This window comes from Fusarium oxysporum, chromosome XII (assembly GCF_013085055.1).
Source record: "Fusarium oxysporum Fo47 chromosome XII, complete sequence".
In the NCBI taxonomy this organism is placed as follows: domain Eukaryota; kingdom Fungi; phylum Ascomycota; class Sordariomycetes; order Hypocreales; family Nectriaceae; genus Fusarium; species Fusarium oxysporum.
In genome coordinates, this window is record NC_072851.1 from 1,321,408 (window position 1) to 1,340,436 (window position 19,029).

The window sequence follows — 19,029 nt, forward strand, 5'->3', positions numbered from 1 at the left end:
CACGGCATAGGCAACAACAATTTTAAATCAGGCTGTGTTGAGAGGGCCTTTTCCCTCAGCTCACCTCACTTGTTCCCACCCGCCAAAAGATCGAGTGCCCATCCGCGATGGATCCTGTCACGGCCGTTGGCCTAGCGTCTGCCATCATTTCCTTTGTCCCTTTGGGCGTCAAATTACTACAGAGCGCGCGGGAAATTCGCGACTCTGTCGACGGTAGCGTGGAAAAAAACCTGACGCGAAAGGCTATAGTGGATGAGATGCAAGCCCTTTCTCGGAGACTTAAATCAGCAGATCAAGCCAGAGTCCTACCAGAGCAGAGGGGTCTTTACGACCTCGCCCTAAAATGCCACGAGTTATCGCAGAAAATCCTCGACGTCCTCGATAAGATCAGACCCAAAAGTAAGGGCTCTTTTGAGAACTTTCGGTCTGCGTACAGGGCTTGGAGTTGCGAAAGCGAGATTAAGAATCTGGAGAAGCAGCTCAACGACTGTCGGAGTCAGTTGGCATTGAGCATAGTGGATCTTTCAAGGTATCAGATTCCCTAAACCCTTGTCTTCATCCGTTACAGGATCTCACAATCGCAAATAGTCAAGACTCGGCAGTGTACTCGAAAAGGATTCTAGCCATGGCCCAAACCGATGCATCGCGACTAGAAGAACTTCAAAGGCATACAGAAGCGTTGAGGAGTGGCGTGCAAGTTGAGCAAATCGGGACCGAAGCCGGTACTCAACTACGCCGTCTTCTAGGTCTTCAGGATGATGCTCTTGCTGCCATTTATCAGAATCGAATTCTTGAAAGCATTAAATTCGAGAACATGCACGAAAGAGATGACAGAGTTCATTACCCTCATGAAAAGACTTTCAACTGGCTGATAGAAGATGATGAGACCCTCGAGAACGAGGCAACGGGGATGAGCAAGTCCGAGACCCTTGACATGCATGAGATGAAGTCGAAATCAAGGGAACTTTTCATGAATTGGCTGTCTTCATCGGAGGGCATCTTCCATATCTCGGGCAAACTGGGCTCAGGCAAGTCCACGTTGATGAAACTGCTTTGCAGACATGGGCAAACTCGACTTGAACTTAAAAAATGGGCAGGTAAATTCTCACTCACCCCGAGCTTAACCTGAGATGGTAAACTTACTACTCGTTGTAGGGAATAGATCCCTCCTCATCACCCAGTTTTTCTTTTGGACACCCGGAACCGAAATGCAAAAGTCTTTGGATGGTCTCTACCGCTCTCTTCTCTACGACATACTCCACGCATTTCCTGAACTTATCAAAAATGTCTTACCAAATATTTGGAAGGAAGTCGAGACTAGCCCTTGGCAGATACAAACTAAGTTTGACTTGCCGATCGATGTTGTCAAGTCTGCCCTTGAACAGATCATTTTCAACAGCGAATCGTGCGCTCCTCGGGTCTGCTTCTGCTTCTTCGTTGATGGCATTGACGAGTACGACGAGTCACATAGCAGAGATCATATTTATCTTGTAAGATTGTTAAGACACTGGGTCAAGGACTCTGAAGGGAGGTTGAAAATGGTTGTTTCCAGTCGAGACTACAACGTATTCCTGAACGGGTTTTCGGCGGATTATCGGCTCCAACTTCACGAACTGACCTGGTTTGACATGAGACAATATGTTCAGGATTCATTATCTCACCTTCCAAACTCTACTCTCAAAGAGCATTTACTTAAAACTATTCCAAAGAAAGCATGCGGTATCTTCTTCTGGATAGTTTTGGTGGTTAATGAGATCCGGAAAAAGATCGAGGATGACGTGAAGCAGGATCAATTACTTCAACTCCTTGACGGTCTTCCACCTGGCTTGGAAGCGTTGTTTGAGCATATCCTCAACAAACTCGACGAAAACAACCGAAGGACTGCTTATCAAACCATGGCACTATTGAGAACTGCCAATGATAACTATCTGACCTTGTCTCTGATGGAGTTTTCGTTCCTTGAAGATTATCACAGAGACTCGGAACTCTCGATACGAGACGAGTTTATGTCTCGCTACGCAACGGATTCAGATGTCAGTAGAACACCAGAGACTTACGGCAAAAGGCTTCGTGGTTGCTGCGGTGGTCTTGTCGAGTGTTACTCATCCAAACCAAACTATTACGGCCCTTGGGGAGTCCTTAGCTTCACACACAGATCTATTCCCGACATGCTTGAGAGACCAAAGATCAAAGCAGAAATGCAGTCATACCTGAAGGGTTTTAGTAGCGTTGACGTACTGTCTTACTTGATCTTTGCGGCAGCGCGATTCCTGCGGAAGGATAAGACAGAAGTCAAAGATTCATGCGCTAGAGTAACATGGATGCGTCTGGAAGCGAGGATTGATAGACCACCGTATCGATTTCTGCAGTATGTATCGTCATGGGTCGGTGATCCTCTCGACATGAAACCTGAACCAAGCTATCCTCTCTTGCACCAGGGTATCCAGGTATATGTCAACCGTGGACGGCAAAGCTTGGATCGATATGGGGTAATTACAGGACTGGAGACATTCAGTGTCCTATGTCAGGCTGCACTCATAGGCCATATTGAGTACGTTGAATGGTTTTTAAAGAATAACCTCGAAGCTATCGGCAAGTCATGGAAGACGTCTCTTGTTGGCAACGCACTTCTGCAAGTCTATATTCGAGTTGGTCTACCTATACAGTTGTTGAGCTATTTCTTCGAGGGCCATTTCCTGTCGCTTGAACGAATTCCGTTCGAGGCCAAGAACCTTCTCCTTGATGGCAACCCTCCAGGAAGTCTTACGGTCGGCCCCCGCTCGTCTATTGCCTATGACTATGCACTTTCAGACGACCACACCGTTTGGGAAAGAATCTTATTTTATTGTTTCCTAGGCTGGGTTGGCATGGCATATCCGTTCCATACCGATCGATTTGGTCTTGCTGTTGAGCAATTCCTATTACACGGAGCCCCATCTGAATTTCATATCGTCATCGAGCCTCTGCGCTCTCCCACTCAAGTCACGTTTCACTTTCCCAAGCCCAAAACTCCTTTGACGTTTGAGTGTGAGAGCAATAGATCTACTAGCGAATTCTTGATTGAAAATGTCACAGGTTGGGACGAGTGTGATGGAAAGCTGAGCTTATCACTTCTCCGATGGATACAGAGCGTGAACCCTAAAAATAAGGCTGCCATAATCGATATCCTCGAGACCGCCAAACAGTGTGCTCCAGGGTCAAAACAACTTGAAACCGCCCCTCTTGTAGCAGGTGGAATAGCTCCAAGGGCTACAGAGCACATAGACATGACAAGACCTAGCTTTTATCGCCATATGCTACTTTACGAACTCTTTCCAGGTGGGTTGGAGGTCATCGATACCAACGCAAGAAAGTTTTAACTAATAAATCAGCAGTCTTGGTAATAGTATTGGGACTTTATGTTGGCTGGAAATCGCGTGACGAGCAAAGAGAACACCAGAAGGCTGGGGTCACTTTCCCATGCTATGGTTGATAATGACCTTTGTTTGAGCATAACACCGAATCACTGGGACATAGTCTTGAGAAAGGGAGCATGGATGTTTTACTTAATTAACCTATCTGGTGTCTTTCAGAAGTCCTCAGCAGTCAAGCCAACATTCTTCACCTTGGCCAGACGAAGAAGCTCTTGACCAATCGAGAGATCCATAACACCAGTACCGACACTCTTGTAAATAACAAATCCACTTTCAAGCCACTTGGTCAAGTCGTTCGGGTTCTCGGTGTATTTGGTCTGGAACAAGTGACCGATCTCAAGCATTTTATCCGTAGGGATCTCGGCTTTGACGAGTTCTCCAGCCTCTTGCAGGCAGCCCTCCCGACTGTCGACTGCAACGGATCCACCCTGATACCCCACAGATGAAAAGGGCCCTGATGGGTTGATGGCTTGCTTCAGAAGCTCGGGGTCGATTTCCTGCATGTCAAGGCGGTAAGAACCGATCGCCGCGAGATACCGAGTCTTGCTCAGAGCCTTCTCGGAAGTGAGGTATGATGCCGGGAACAGTGGTTCCGTGCTTGGTGTTGTAAAGAACAAGACATCCGCATCTACAACCAAAGCCTCCATAGCGGCGTCACGGTCTTCCTTAGGATCAAAGGCCTGGAGGCTGATGTGCGACGGCCATGTCGATTGATCGTTAGACTTGAGCGAGTCTATCAACTGCTGAGTCCTTTCCGCAGAGCGGTTGACAATGGTCACAGACTTGATATCCTCCTCCTTCAACAGGAGTGCCAAGCGAATGTGCCATAGCGCTTGCTTCCCCGCACCGAACACCACGATGTTCTCTGTGTTACGCCTAAATCGATAAGGCAGCATTGAACCCAGCGCAGTTCGGAACGCGGTGAGAGCGGCTGCATTGAGCGTTCCTATGGCTTGACCTCTAGCGTCGCACAGAGTCAAGACACTCTTGAGACCTGCTTCAGAAGGCTTGAGCTTTTCGCTTGGGGTGATACCGACGATCTTGACACCGATCAATTGGTCAGTAGTTCCGGGCATGAACAGGCTGACTTGTCCATCCCGGTTGACGACTGCACGGTGAGGTTGGTACTGCTGTTCATTGTTGCATGAGTATTGAATGAGAGCCTGCTCCAGAGCGTTTGCGAGATCGGTCACGTCAGATGGCGATAACGTGTCGAGGATGTGATTGACGTTGGCGTCTGAGAGAACTGTGAAAGTCATCTTGTAGGGCTATTTTTGAGGGTATTGGTAACGTGAGATGGGAAGCAATCGCTGGTGATAAGCCGGACGAGTTGGAGTTGGAGATCTTTATTAATGCCGCTATCGGACGCGGCCTCTATCGGCTCTGGCGGGGTCAAGCGGGGAAGCCAAGGCCCGATCGGGGCTGTCACTGAATCCTATCGCGAATGCTTTCCTATCTCAATTTCGTGTAAACAAAAGATGGACCATTGTCTTGTACATGTATTAGAGTTATGGTTTATGGGGAATCTGGCTAGTTGACCACTATGTGTATCTCTTATATAAAGTGCGCTGTCAGACTACTCTCAGGCCAGGATCCCATTGTTCCCCTTCTCGTCCCTCTCAGTGATGGAAGAATCACTTTGAGCATTTTGGACTATTTCAGGCTCACCTTCAACTGGGCCCTGGCCTCTCAAGCCCCGATAAACTGTCTTCAACTGAGGCCAACCATCAATGATGGGGTAGAAGCCTGCGACGAACATGGTCCCCCACACCCAAATAATGGCGATAACAATCCAAGCAACGAAGAAAGTCTTACCAAAGACGTATTTAGCTGCGTACATCGGAAGAGGCCTACGGTTTCACCTGTTAGTCGACGTTACAATGAGATGGGGATAAAGTGCCTCTTACCATAGAACCCAATGTCCCAAGAACGTAGCGGCGGACCAAATCGCCGCAAGAGTGCCCCAATGTTTGAGCTTGGCCTTATCGGCGGTGTAGCTGGCTACCTTTTCTTCGTGCGTCCTCACTTCTTCTTTTGTTGAACCAACCTGGTCGAACGCAAGACGTTCATTTCTGAAGTCAGCCCATTGGTAATTGGCAGGCTTTATGAGCGAGATCACGACTGAGTACAGCGCTGGGCTCAAAGCCGAAGCGACAGTTCCGTACACGCAAGGAAGAGACTTTCCAGTGGATGCAACGGTGACTTCACCGTACAGTGACGATGCTGAGCCAAGCCATACAGCGATGCCAGTGGCCATGCCCAGGAGAGGCGAGACAATAGCAGCAATCTTTGACTGTTTTCGCCATAGAATCGTAAAGACAGTTGGGAAAATACCGGGGCATGTCAGAACACCAAGCATGTACAGAGTCCATCCAAGGTCAACCTTTCCATAGTAGAGGGCGGTAGAGAAGGCGGCGGAGAAAAGACCGAAAAAGACGACACCGATGTGACTCCACCGAATAGCGTCACGATCAGTTGCCCCACGGTTAAAGTACTGGCGATAAATATCAAAGCTGATGATGGATGACACGGAGATGACCTGGGCGCTGATAGTTGAAGTGACAGCCATGAAAGTGATCAACAGAACAGCGGCAGCACCGCCTTTTCCGGCGATTGCGATCGCGGCGTAGGGAAGAACAAGACCGTTGGAGATCTCTACAGAAGACATGCGACGAGGGTAGGTAGGAAAGCGAGGAGTATCCTCAAGAGCTAGAGCGGAAAAGCTCATCAAGGTGCCGAGACACCACGGGATGGCAAAGTAAGCGATGCCGCCGATGATGTAGCCTGGGACAACAGCTTGAGGCGCAGCGCTAAAAGCTTTGGCGAAGAAACCAGTGTCCATGATGACGAGACCAAAATTGGCCAGCACATGAATGATACCGAAGTATATAGCCTGTATATTGTAAGCGAGTGTACTATGATGGTCAAGCAGTTAACTCACGTCTTTGCTAGTCATTGTCAACAAAGATCCATCGTGGTTGCCGGCGACGGGATGGTCCTTTCCAACCTGAACGATCAGATCATACAGACCACCAGGTGATCCAATCTCGGGGACAAGGAAAGCCTTGATGGTGAAAAAACATATGATGATAGTGATCACAAAGGTATGGAAGTAATCAGTCAGGAAGGTCGCTTTGATGCCCCCAACAAAGGTATACAGCACCACGCCAACAGGTAACAAGAACGTAGCGGCGATGATATGGATACCAGATCTGATCGAGTAAGTGGACCACTCAACATGTAAGAGAGAAGACTTACAAGGCAGAGATCGCAGCACTTGCACCCAGCAACATGTTTGCAATAGCGATGATGTTGTTGATCAAGCATAGACCAATCCAGACAATATGGCCCGAGGTACCATATCGTATACGCACAATCTCGAGTAGGGTATGTGCTTCGGGTACTCTGAGCTTACAGGAGATACCAAGTAGAGCGAAGAAGACGATCATGGGTGAGCATCTGATAAGGGTCAACAACTACCGAAAATAATCGCGGAGGAAGGGTACATACCCAGCTGCAAACCAGAACGGCCCAGCGACACCAAAATTGTATCCAACAAGAGTACTTCCAAGCATAGCCGTACTCCAAAGCCAAGACGAAATAACAGCAGACGAAGTCAAACCAGTGCCAACACTTCGATTGGCTGTCATGAACATCTCAGTTGTCTTGTTATCTTCACCAACAGTCTTCTTCAGAATATGAGTGAGAAACATCATGATAAACGCGATAAGGAAACCAATCGCGATAACGACGACATAGCCGACGGCTTGAGAAAGCGGTGGCTCAATGCCATTCTCGCTTGCATCTGCCCGAACGTGAAGCGACATTTTGGCCAAGAATCTTGGGGAAGTGAAAGATCCAGCAGTTCGGTTTGACGTCTCGGCATTTTGAGCTTGGGGGTCCGTGTGATAGCTATATGTTTGGCGATCGGCAGGCACGAATCCATGTCGTTTGTATAGCTTTGATGATGCAATGGGCTATCATTTGCTAGATAACTGCCGGGCATCAATCTGATGAACCGTGGAGGTCAGCGGGAGATCTTATTAGTCGATGGAGTTCCGCCAGACCGGATATCTTCCGAATTCCGGGATCTAGTCCCTTCTTCCTATCTAAATTATATCATTATCGGTATGCTCTGGACATTTTAGGCCCGTGATAGGCGATAGGGGCACTGTTCACATGTTCATGGGGTATGGCGTGAGAGCTTCTAACGATGGCGATAGGGCCAATCGCTGTCACGTCATTGAGCAATTATTTGAGAAAAAGCGGAAGAATATTATCCCCTGACTTATCTATCATTTAGCTTATTCCGATGCGACAAATAAATAATTGCGCTCCAGATTGAAAAATGTGCCCTCGTCAGGTAGTGAAGACAGCCATTCCATGGGTGTTGCACTCAGCTAGAATATTATGACGAAAATTGGCAAACCAGAGGACGCAGTGAGAATTGGGAATATTTAATACCTGAGGCCACAATACAGCAGTACAGACTATTATTGGATGACTTTGCATAATCAGGCTGTGATGTGCCGCCAAGAGGACCATGATCTTACAATTTCCCCTCGTCATCATTCCAGGCTGACTCTGAGGCTGTGCTGAGCATTCTGTGGAATGACAAAATCATCCGACATTCATCTTTCTGAACTCTCTAGTCGATCTATCGTCGATTCCTAGGATTCCCCTCTAAATCCCACATTTCGCTTATCATGGATCCCGTCTCGGCGATCGGATTGGCGTCTGGGATCTTGACCTTCGTTGAAGCGGGTCTCAAGCTCGTAAAAATAGCCTACAACATACACAACTCTCTTGATGGTGTCCTAGACGACAACAGACACCGCGAAAATGTCACCAGCGAAGTTAGCAAAGCAGCTCTGAGGCTTGAAGTGGCAGGCAACGCCCGTTTGACTCCCGAGCAAGAGTCACTTTCGGATCTTGCCAGGAAGTGCAAGGCGACTTCAACGGACTTAGTCAAGGCCTTGAATCAAGTTAAACCAAAGCAGAGCTCGTCCAATCCCTTCAAATTGTTGCGATATGCCGTCAAGGCAGAGATCAAGGCGAAGGATATCTCTGAGCTGGAGAACCGGCTCAAAGACTATCGTGATCAGCTCACTCTCACACTGGTTGATTTCTCGAGGTAAACCTGGCTTGCCAGTCATAAGTAAGGCGGTAGCTAATCACTTCTCAGAGTTCAGTCAGCAGGTGGCTTCAATGAGCTAATCTCACTTGCCAAAGGCAACGAAGCTACGTTGAAGAGTATGACTCAGGCCATAGAGCACCTGCGCCAATCACAACTTTCCGCACCTGATTCAATTGCCAATACACAAGCTTTCAGTCAGTTTCAGAGGTTACTGATGGTCGACGAAGAAACCCGTGGAGCAATATATCAAGGTCGCATTCTGGAAAGCCTCAAGTTCGATGAAATGCAGCAGAGATTTGACGCAGTCCACAGTGCCCACGAGGATACGTTTAAGTGGATTTATGAGATGACTGAAGTCATTAAGGAAGATGGTGACTTGTCTTACATGGAAAAACTACGACAAGAGGCGCTTAAGGTACTAGCAGCGATATTATATCAGCGAACTGAGCTGACGGCAATGCGATCCACAGATGCAACTCAAATCAAGAGAGAGATTCATAGGGTGGCTCTTGTCACAAGACCCATCTTTGCCAATCTTCCATATTTCTGGAAAGTTGGGATCTGGAAAATCAACACTGATGAAGTTTCTATGTTCTCATCACAAGACAGAAAACGCATTAATTAAATGGGCTGGTAAATGATTCTTCCATCGTATATTGCATCGTCAGCTAACTTAATTGAAAGGTGCGAAGAAGTTTGCATTCACTTCGTTCTTCTTTTGGCGGAATGGTTCAAAGGCACAAAAGTCGCTTGACGGACTTTGTCGCTCAATCCTTCACGACGTACTGCGAGAGCGGCCTGATCTCATACCCGAAGTCTTTCCTGGCCAGTGGTGTCAAGCCAAACAAGCTCCCTGGAGGGTTGAGAACCGTCAAGAAATCCCATCGTCTGTCATCAAGGGTGCTCTTGAAAAACTCCTACAAAACAAGAAACTATACCAGCAACACAGATTCTGCATCTTCATTGATGGCCTCGACGAGTTTGAGCCTGGCGTTCAAGATGGATTGGACTACATTGACTTGGTCAATGTCCTTCGACAATGGACGATTCGTGCCGACGGGAACCTAAAGCTCTGCCTTTCGAGTAGAGAAGAAGGTGTATTCATGGATGAATACGAAAGTGACCTTGGCTTCCGACTCCAGGACTTGACCAGGTTCGATATGCAAAATTATGTCCGCAGTCGCCTGAGCAACCTAAAGGATGAAAAGCTAAAAAGCGATCTCGCTACTGAAATTCCTGAGAAGTCGTCAGGGATCTTTCTTTGGACCTATCTTGTTGTGAAAACGATACGCAATAAAATGACACACAGGGCCACCAGCGAGACGTTAAGGAAACACCTCAACACTTTGCCTAGAGGCCTCGAGGCACTCTTCCATCATATCCTTCAGCAACTTGAGCCGGATGATGCGAGAAAGACACTCCGGATTATAGATTCTCTTCAAACTGCCAAATCGAACTATATCGAGATGCCACTACTCGCATTCCCCTTTCTTGATAGATACGATAAAGACACAGAATTCTCGTTACACAACGGTCTTGAACATGAGCTTATCCCAGACGAGGGGATCCTCCAAACGCAACTTCGTGGTGCCTGCGGCGGCCTGATAGAATGCCATGAGGGTAAGCAGTATGGGAGATTGCAGATTCTTGAGTTTGTTCACCGATCAGTCCCCGACATGTTCTACAAGGATACAAAAGTCTCAGAACTCTCTGTGCAAATGGCAGCTGCCCTTGATGGTACAGATACTATTGACGTTGTCTCTCATGTCTGCTTCGCTACTCTCCGGCTTTCAGGTCAAAAGGGGACAGAAAGCCTTGGAAGGTCTTCCTGTAAGTCAATAGTATGCATGCGACTCAAAAAAAGATTTGACAAGCCACCGTACTCCTTCCTGGAGTATGTTGGTTCATGGGCTAATGATGGGTGGCTGGACGACAGTCAGGCAAAGTGGCAATGCTTCTTTTATCCCTTGGCCATCAGTTCAGATCTATACATCAGACCTTATGGAGCGGCGGCTATCGGTAGTAACAACCCGAGACTACTTTATAACAATATCTGCCTTGCAGCGCTTTCTGGTCATATCGATTACATGGAGTGGAAAATCCTGAATGATGCAAATGCTTTGAACAACGCGGCTAAGAGAGCCTTTGTTGGTCAGTTTATTCTCATCTCGAAGCATTGGGAAATATTCTTCGAGAAAAGCATCTTTACAATGGATCCCAGAATACCCCTGATTCCATCTACCACGATACAAGATTGGAGCAACGATAACTGGGTGGTGCCGGACCCAGTTACCTTATCGGCCTGGCAATTCTTCTTGACCTATATCATTTTGAACTTTTCATGGTATGTCGGCGTCGTTAAAGACAATGGAAACGTCATAGAACGATTTCTAAGACAAGGGGCTGACCCATATTGCCGCATCCTGGTTGCATATGAAGAGACCAGAGTATATATGACAATTTGTTTTCGAGAATCGAAGACTTGCTATGTCATCCCACGCGACTCTCCGTGGATTTTGTTCGATTACAGTATAAGAAAGGTCATTGAAAGATGCTTGACTTTGAGGGGAAAGCCTCTAGTCGACTGGGACAAGAACTTCACAGAAGAGTTCTTATTTCGGGAATGGATTGCATTTACCGACTGGCCGAACAGGGACACTTTATTGGAATTGCTGGACTGCAACTGTGAGTAATTGGTGGCCAGAGTCTTAACTTTAGAGCAAACCATTTTCCTGAAACGCCTCACAACGTTCGCCGCGTTATGGCATCCTAAAAATGCTCCTATTGCTTCTTCAGCTCTGCTCTGAGGAAACCTGTAGCACTGACGGAGAATCTTGAAAGACAGGCTCTTACTATGAGACAATTGTCATATGTCTTCCCAATACATTGCATACTCGTGTTTCCCAGCTCATCTCCCTGTGTGATCTGCAAACAAAGAGGCTGGCTGAACTCCTCCGACTCCGCCGTCTCGATACCCCAAACAGAGCCCGTCCTCCGAAACTGGCGTAAAGTGATCGACACAGGGATGCAGCTAAAACCGGTACTTCCCAGCTCGAAGCGGTGGCTTCGAACACAATGTGGGGTACTGCCGATCTTGTCTTACATGCCGTCCAATGTCGACAATTCTTACGTCAATATTGATCAGTCCCAGTAATGCGGAGCGAATGAAGTCAAACACCGAATAGGATTTTCCAATAGTTCAGCTCGTTCAGCTAAAGCCTCTTCGGGATTTGTCTGACCAACGAGGGACGAGAGGTGAAGACAATGACATATACGATCTTCTGTGTAGCCCACTTTCTAGCTCCCGATGTTGATCTCGGGCCGCTCTTTGGGGGACGTCGAAAATCGGTAAAGCAAAGTCAATTACTTCTCACGCGAGCAAATACTTTACTTGACGTTATGCCCATCCTAGATTGAGCTTGGACACCATTTCGGGTTTCTTAATATCATCAGCAACTATGAGATACAACAACGTCATCAAGCCAAGGCTACCAAGTAATAATAGGTGCCTTTATAACGATAGCCCTCTGTCGAAATGGCAACTTGACTCCCTCGATCCATTATCGCCTGTATATGCAAGGTCTCGAAGGGAGCGAGCCAGAGCACCAACACCCATTGAGCATGACGGCCATATATATGATCTAGTTGGCGTGAACTCTCACCAACAGCTCATCCTACGAGATCAATGCGCGTTACACCTGGACATTCGCATCGAATGTTTCGCTGGACGTGCCGCCATCTGGGACGGTGTGCCATGGCAAGTCGATTACCTAGAGGCCATTCCCGATCCCCTAAACTTCACCAAACCGCCCCGGCGTGTCCTTCATCTCAAGCGATGGACTGAAAAGGGTCAGATAAAGAAAGTCATTGACGAACCAGACAATCTTCGAGCAATTTTCCCAGGCTCAAAAGGAAAATATATGCTCGGCCCGATTAAGCATGGCATTGTACGCATGATCCCAACCGCATCTCGACAGAGAATTCACAAACCATTGCTTCCTGGGATAACTTTCGAGGCTCGGTTACGAGGTCGTGAGCTTTACGGCCCGTTCCAGATCGAGGCCAAGAAAGATGGCCAACTGGTAGCCAAGCACGTTCTGGACGGATTCTGTCTTATCAAATTCACCATTGAGCCCCATGAGATAGCGCCCTCATATGTAAGGGTCAATTGTCCTGACTTTGGTGGTTGCTTCGACATCGACGCGTTTCTTTACTGCGAGGATAAGCTTCGATGTCGGGCTACCAGTGTCAAAGCAATCAGAGCGATGAGATTACCCACGAGCGATCGCGATCCTATGTTCGGGACGCTATCACGAGGTCCAGTACCACTTCTCACCAACGGTTTGGACCATCTTGTCGTCTTTGAGAAGTTCATCCGAGACTGCACAATTCCTTCTCCAAAGACATCTCAGCAACGGCGATTGACAATACTCAACCTGTCGATGTGCGATCAAGGTGACGCCAAGATCGTAGTCGACGCGTTAATTGACTTTCGAGAGCAAAATCCAGATGCAATCATGTCTGTCGTGGTATCAAAACTAGGACCTACGATTTATCAAGATACACCAGCCTGCAGGGAGTATGTCAAGCTTCTTGAGCGCAACCGAATCCACATCGATATGTTCACTGGCGTTGATGGTCCAACGCGCCAAGTCGTTCACGCCAAAGCGATAGTCATCGACGACAGGACACTCTTCAGCACTGGTGCCATCGTAGATACCAAGCCGATTGACAAGGCCGACTTTTCCATCGAGCTTCCACCCACGGCAGCCAAAGCTTTTCAGGTCTATATGCAAGAAGCCATCCTTGGTGGCGTGAGCAATGAGCGTCGCGCTCATCTTGGCTCACAGCTCGCTATCCTAGGCGTCATAATAAATGACCCCATCGCGAGTTTGACCTACATCAGTCGCGCGCAACATACACTTCTCCGAGGTGCTCGTCGCGACCTCCTCGTCAGTGTTTCAGAACTCGTTGATCCGAAAATCACGAAACTCTTGGTGAGACGGGCAGCCAACGGCGTGACGGTAACGATACAAGTCCGTGAAATAGACGCGGTATCATCAAGAATTCTTACCCAAGCGACGCGACGCTACGGAAAGCGGCTGTCCGTTGAAGATGTCAGCTGGTGGGAGCCGCGCCCCCATTACAACGCGATCATCGCAGATGACAGTCTCGCGTATCTTGGCACATCGTACTTCTGGCCAACACAAAGAAACATGATTCATCAAGGTCGATCGCTTGAAAATGGGGTCTTGCTTGAAGGAGAGGCTGTGAAGGTTTTGAGGAAGCAACTGGATGACCTGCGCGACCGTACGTGTAATAATAGTGACAAAAGCGACAGTGATATAGCGTAGCTACAGATTGGGTCTCTCCTTAACTTGCAATTTTCTCTCATGTTGTTGGATGTTGTTTGTTAGAAGGGGAGTGTCGGGACACATCTTCGTCAGTCAATCAACGTCTCGCTCATCATCTGGAGATTGAGTTTAGCGTATCAGTTTCGATTCAATCATGACAAGGACAAAACGAATAACTTGAAGCGTAAAAGCGCATAAATACCATGAGAATGGTTAGTACGGTTAATTAAATTATGTTGGCTGTCATTCTTAACAGCTATGTCAGTATTTTGCTGTCAAAACCACTAAGCATCGCTCCATTTTTAAAGCGTAATAACCGCTTGAGAAAAAATGACCGTCCAACATCGTCAATTGCGTCGTCATTGGTCTGTCAGTGCCTCCAAGTTGCATTACACTGCAGTTCAGTACTCCTGGGAACCCAAAAATACATTATAAAACTTCATCCAATAGCTTTTACAAAACATTTCCTCCAAAATTGGGGACGATTGTCCCATTGACCATCGATCATATCTTCCAGTCGCGAGTCCAGCTACCCTGCAGCAGGGATGGTCCGTGCCATGCCTGTAGACTCAACCACTGCTGACTACCTTACCTTAGGTACACGAAACTATCATCCTACCACTTCGACTCTGCCGACCAGATGAAGTCACTTGTCGGCCGCAACATACTCTTCTCTTCAAGCGACGACGGAAATGATACAAGAATCAGCAGGGATATTGGCGTGGCTGCGTATGCTCGGTCATCGCTGTGTCCGCGTTTCAAAACAATCGCGACGAGACTTCTGACCGCGAAGCTCGTGCCCAATCTCACGTCTCAGAGGCGATTCTATCTGAGAAAATCATGGGCATGAACCGACCGATTCGTGAACTGACCACCATATGGTGTCTATTCAAAAGGAAATGATGAGTGAAGACGTCGGAAGCGCTGAGACCGGAGCTCTCTTTTATTATGTCGCCAGCGCGATCGACCATGGATGGCTTGTTCAGCTTATAGCCACACGAAGTGAACACAATCGTTTGAGGATCTCGTCTTCAAGTGTCACTTTTACTGGCGGGTTTCAAGTGAAAACCGCGGATAGAGTGGATATCAAGAAAGGTTGCGAAGGACAGTACTAGGATTAACCATTTTTGTTGACGCAACAGCCCAGGCAGTCTCTCACATGGCCGACAACAAGAACAAGACCTTGCATAGTGACTCAATATCACTACTACTTGAACATCATTGTGTGATCTACTGAAAACCGCCTCCTCCCTATCCTTTCTCTACCACCAGCCTTCACTTTTACCTCTACTCTTCAACCTTCAACCGCCAATCTTCAATATCAGGTTTTTTGCACTCGCTCTCCCCTCCACCACGAAAGTAAGAGTTCTTACTGACATGATACCTATTTTCACTTCGGCCTACCGCATCCTTCATCCTTCCAACCCAGATTAACACCTCAATCGATCGCAGCCGCATCATCGCCTCACACAGAAGTCCTGTCAACATCCCTTTATTTCCTTTGACATCGGCTTTGACTTTCGACTTCGCAAATCTCCATAGTACAGAACTTCAACTCGTCACCCTCACTGAATCTTAGTATCTACAACGCTGTCTGAATGCAGCACCGCTTACTCCAACACTACATCACTGCCTGCATATTACCTTTGGAAGTTACTTGAACGATCGATCGAACTTCGGAGCCACAGAAACCCCGTACGAACAGAGTATTTTCTGAGGTCCTCTATCTACTCGAAACCCATCAATAATTCTTCCTGTCTTCAACGAATCTTAAGGTACGTCAATCCTAAAATTATCATAAGTTTATGCTCATCTCCTCTCCCTTTCCCCTAGACTCTTCTCACTTTCTCAAATGCAGCCTAAACTCCTCCTTTCTTTGTTCAGCTTTACCTAAACTTAGGATACTGCTCCACTCACCCCTTTATTTATCTGCTCACCTTTATGCTCATCACTCTCTCTTTACCCTCGCTTCATCATAAATTCTGCAAACGATTTTACCTCCAACAAATTCTCCTCTCACTTCTCCCACAATCCATCATAACTATTGACTCCGTTCTAACATTAACATCATGAGCGCAGGTAATCTCACCATGCCGGTTTCACCCACCAAGATGAACAGAGCCCAGCAAGAGGAATGGCTTGACCGACAATGGGGAGGCAAGTCTTGGCTCCCCGACGACGTCCGCAAGGCACATGAAAACCCCCCCAAGCAAAACGAGCTCGGGGGCGGTGCAGTCGACTCCCTGGTCAAGATCACTAGATTGGCCCAAGACAAAGGTATCAAGCTGGCATTCCTGTGGAGTCAGGCACCACCTTACAATGTGCTTTGGACCGGTGTTAGCCAGCATCCTAAAAACTCTCTCCGATTAACTAACGATATCGCGAGAGCTGCCTTTAACAATCTCAAGACAACCATGCAATCTCAAAGGGCTCAAGAAGCTGGCGGCCCATCAGAGGTGGTCACTATAGAGTCCCGAGGAACTGAGCCCGAGGCCTCTATGTACGTCGGAAGTGAGCATGTTGAAAGCGACAGCAGCGATAATGAGGATATCGAGCCCGTCCTCAAGACCACGCGAAGCCCGAGCATCATCTTGGGCGGTTCCCCCAGATCGTCAGTCAAATCGCCAGCCAAGGTCGCTGGCAACAACGACAAGAGAATCTCTTCGATCTCCACTTTCAGGCACCAGGAGCCCCCAGAGCAGAGACCTGCTGTTTCGGGTGCTCCTTCTCTACCTCTACCCCCAAGAACGAACATTTCTCGCCTATTCACCCAACCACCAACTGCCACTTCGGTCAAGCGCAAAAGAGAAAAAGAATCCAGTGCGATGACCCCACAGCGATCCATGAAGCGTACCGAAACTTCTAAGGTAGAAGAAGAGAGGGTTGACGAAGCCACTGCTATTTATAAGCAGCTCACCAACAATGTGAAACTTACGGATGATACGCTTCAATTCCTTACAAAGGCTCTCGTTTCCTGGTACCCAATGGAACAAGGCAAGGTCAAGGTCCTCGACCCTCTCTGGTTCAAGGTTGACGGAACAACTACTGGGCACAACATCAAGCTCGACGGGTATACCAAGCTTTGTTTCAGTATCCATCATCTAAAGCCTAAGCATTGGACCTTGGCTATCGTTGACATCGATGACGATGCGAAATCCATGGTTTTCAATCACCATGACTCGAGCCCGTGCTGGGATCGGTTCGATACGGTTTGCGCCAGCTTCCAGAAATGGAAGGAAACCGTCGGACACAAATTCAAGCTGCGGTTCAACAATGTCGCAGTCAGTTGCTCCTTTTCCTATAAAGACTCATGCTGACCTCTATAGCCTTGTACTCCACAGCAGGATAACATCAGCTGTGGGATTCACGTGCTATCCTGCCTACGACACGTCCTGACAGACAAACCCTGCCCCCCATCGCTCAACCCGCGTGCAGAGCGCAGATTCTTCATCCGAAAGATCAAGGAATCTGACGAAGTCGATTATCCCCTACAGGAGGTCAAGAAGGTCATCGAAAAACAGGAGTACGAAATGCTTTTAAAAGCGATCCGAAAAGAGACACCCGAGTCACTCGAAACAGACAGACATCTTGCGGTCATTGCCTTGGACCACGCCCGTGATGGTCTGAGAGAGGCCCAGGCCGCGTTGAGCCGCCTTCGAATCGAGCAGGATACTCTGGCCAAGGCACTGACTCGCCTGGACGCTGCTGTCGAGACTAAATCCGAGCCCGCTCGTCATTGGAGCTTCGAACCTTTGAACAGTCTGCGAGCTGACAGCCAGCAAGAGCTTTCTGCCCACATGTGTCGATATAGCAAAACGCTTATGGATCAGAGCTTTGCCAATGGGTCTGAGATAAGCAGAAAGGTCCTTCGCGAACATTATGATGAGATCATCGACAAACTGGAGCAAGCTGAAAAGGATGTCGCCCATAAACAAGAGGAAATTGATGAGGCAACCAAGGCTGTGGAGATCAAGACTCAGATGTGCGACCTGAAGGAAAGCGTGAACAACATCTTGAACCAGCACGGGTCTCTTCTACCTTGGAACAATTGGCTCGGGCGGGCTTCAAATTAGCTGCAAGGATGGGTGATTTGAAGGACGGCCATGAGAAAGACAGCGCACAAGAAGTGAAAACCGGGTTCGGGTTGTGAATTAGACTGAGATCTTAGGCGTAAAAGTTTTTTATTTGTCATTTATCCTTCATCAACGCGTGGATCTGCTGTGGCCGGCGTAAACTCTCGCGCGCGATCTCATAAAGTGGAACATAAAAGACCTCTAACATCGCATAAAACTTGGGTCACTATTCCTAAAATTGTCTAAAGCTTAGGTAACTATTATAATATTCACCAAACGTGACACATGCCAGCCACCGATATCACCCTTGGAGCTCTTGTACTGTAGGAGGAGACTTGGTGCTTCTTTGGTCACCGACTTCAGGATAGTGCCCATATGCCTGAGGATATTGTTGCTGGTATAGATGTGCCTGGGAGACGTCTGGCGGACCTCCTGGTTGTGGGTAATGGTACGTCGCGGGATGCGAAACAGCTGTACTCTGGTTTTGATGTTTGGCAGTCTTTTTACGAAGGAAGAGCCAAACAGATAGCCCAGAGATTATGGTAGCGGCTGGGACACCAACACCAAGTCCGATCTTCATGCCTTGACTGTTTTCGGGAGTCCCAGTATTCGTTTCTTCCGTCTCGTCTGACGTGGGGCTTGGATCGGAGGATGCCGTCACGGAAGCATCCGTGATTGTAGATGATACTGTCTCAGCTGAGGAGGTGGTCTGGACCAAAGATTCGGTTGAAGAAGTCACGTCATCCTCAATGTTGCCTTTTGAGTCGAGGAAGACACCGCGTTTACCGGCGCAGCATCCAGGATCGTCTTCCGAACAGCAGTAGCTGCCATCGCCGCATCGTTTCACACGCGGGAATCGGTTATTTCTCTCCTCTGGAAGCGAGAGTTAGTCGATGTCAGCATGCCATGATTGACCAGCACACGGGTAAAACAACGAACCTGGTCCACTGCTTGCCGTCGACACCCCAGCACACGCCCTCTTGAGCCATTGCTGGCTGTAAAATGGCGTAGGAAACGCTCAGCACAAAACTGAAATGCATATTTGGATATAT

At 48.0% G+C, this 19,029-nt stretch overlaps 6 protein-coding genes across 6 annotated transcripts; 3 read left to right on the forward strand and 3 right to left on the reverse strand.

The window, feature by feature from the left end:
• Positions 1 to 107: 107 nt before the first annotated feature.
• FOBCDRAFT_287139 (uncharacterized protein) lies at positions 108 to 3,359 on the forward strand (the record flags this gene model as incomplete). Its single annotated transcript, XM_031193741.2, has 3 exons — positions 108 to 529; positions 589 to 1,097; positions 1,156 to 3,359. The coding sequence occupies 3 exons, from the start codon at positions 108 to 110 to the stop codon at positions 3,357 to 3,359; spliced, it is 3,135 nt and encodes a 1,044-aa protein (XP_031030362.2).
• Positions 3,360 to 3,568: 209 nt separating this feature from the next.
• On the reverse strand, positions 3,569 to 4,715 carry FOBCDRAFT_287141 (uncharacterized protein; the record flags this gene model as incomplete). The annotated part of the gene is made up of 1 exon (XM_059611699.1): positions 3,569 to 4,715. The coding sequence occupies exon 1, from the start codon at positions 4,670 to 4,672 to the stop codon at positions 3,569 to 3,571; it is 1,104 nt and encodes a 367-aa protein (XP_059468192.1). The 5' UTR covers positions 4,673 to 4,715.
• A 217-nt stretch (positions 4,716 to 4,932) lies between these two features.
• On the reverse strand, positions 4,933 to 7,724 carry FOBCDRAFT_193485 (Sodium:solute symporter family-domain-containing protein). Its single transcript, XM_031193743.3, has 5 exons — positions 6,924 to 7,724; positions 6,672 to 6,872; positions 6,355 to 6,625; positions 5,321 to 6,306; positions 4,933 to 5,263 (listed from the first exon to the last, which is right to left on the reverse strand). The coding sequence occupies exons 1-5, from the start codon at positions 7,238 to 7,240 to the stop codon at positions 4,996 to 4,998; spliced, it is 2,043 nt and encodes a 680-aa protein (XP_031030364.3). The 5' UTR covers positions 7,241 to 7,724; the 3' UTR covers positions 4,933 to 4,995.
• Positions 7,725 to 8,119: 395 nt separating this feature from the next.
• Positions 8,120 to 14,600, forward strand: FOBCDRAFT_246010 (uncharacterized protein; the record flags this gene model as incomplete). The annotated part of the gene is made up of 9 exons (XM_059610727.1): positions 8,120 to 8,547; positions 8,599 to 8,965; positions 9,021 to 9,183; positions 9,235 to 10,380; positions 10,615 to 11,235; positions 12,004 to 13,860; positions 14,355 to 14,391; positions 14,422 to 14,452; positions 14,502 to 14,600. 9 exons carry the CDS (start codon positions 8,120 to 8,122, stop codon positions 14,598 to 14,600), a joined length of 4,749 nt encoding a protein of 1,582 aa, XP_059468193.1.
• A 1,394-nt stretch (positions 14,601 to 15,994) lies between these two features.
• On the forward strand, positions 15,995 to 17,977 carry FOBCDRAFT_287145 (uncharacterized protein; the record flags this gene model as incomplete). The annotated part of the gene is made up of 2 exons (XM_054707846.2): positions 15,995 to 17,185; positions 17,231 to 17,977. 2 exons carry the CDS (start codon positions 15,995 to 15,997, stop codon positions 17,975 to 17,977), a joined length of 1,938 nt encoding a protein of 645 aa, XP_054563821.2.
• A 301-nt stretch (positions 17,978 to 18,278) lies between these two features.
• Positions 18,279 to 18,966, reverse strand: FOBCDRAFT_282401 (uncharacterized protein; the record flags this gene model as incomplete). The annotated part of the gene is made up of 2 exons (XM_054707847.1): positions 18,279 to 18,843; positions 18,917 to 18,966. The coding sequence occupies 2 exons, from the start codon at positions 18,964 to 18,966 to the stop codon at positions 18,279 to 18,281; spliced, it is 615 nt and encodes a 204-aa protein (XP_054563822.1).
• Positions 18,967 to 19,029: the final 63 nt, after the last annotated feature.

Coding starts and splice junctions, on each gene's coding strand:
- FOBCDRAFT_193485 (XM_031193743.3), bottom strand. CDS start 7,240: ATGTCGCTTCACGTTCGGGCAGATGCAAGCGAGAATGGCATTGAGCCA. Junction 6,873..6,923: donor CCGTTCTGGTTTGCAGCTGG/GTATGTACCCTT, acceptor GACCCTTATCAG/ATGCTCACCCATGATCGTCT. Junction 5,264..5,320: donor TTGGGACATTGGGTTCTATG/GTAAGAGGCACT, acceptor GTGAAACCGTAG/GCCTCTTCCGATGTACGCAG.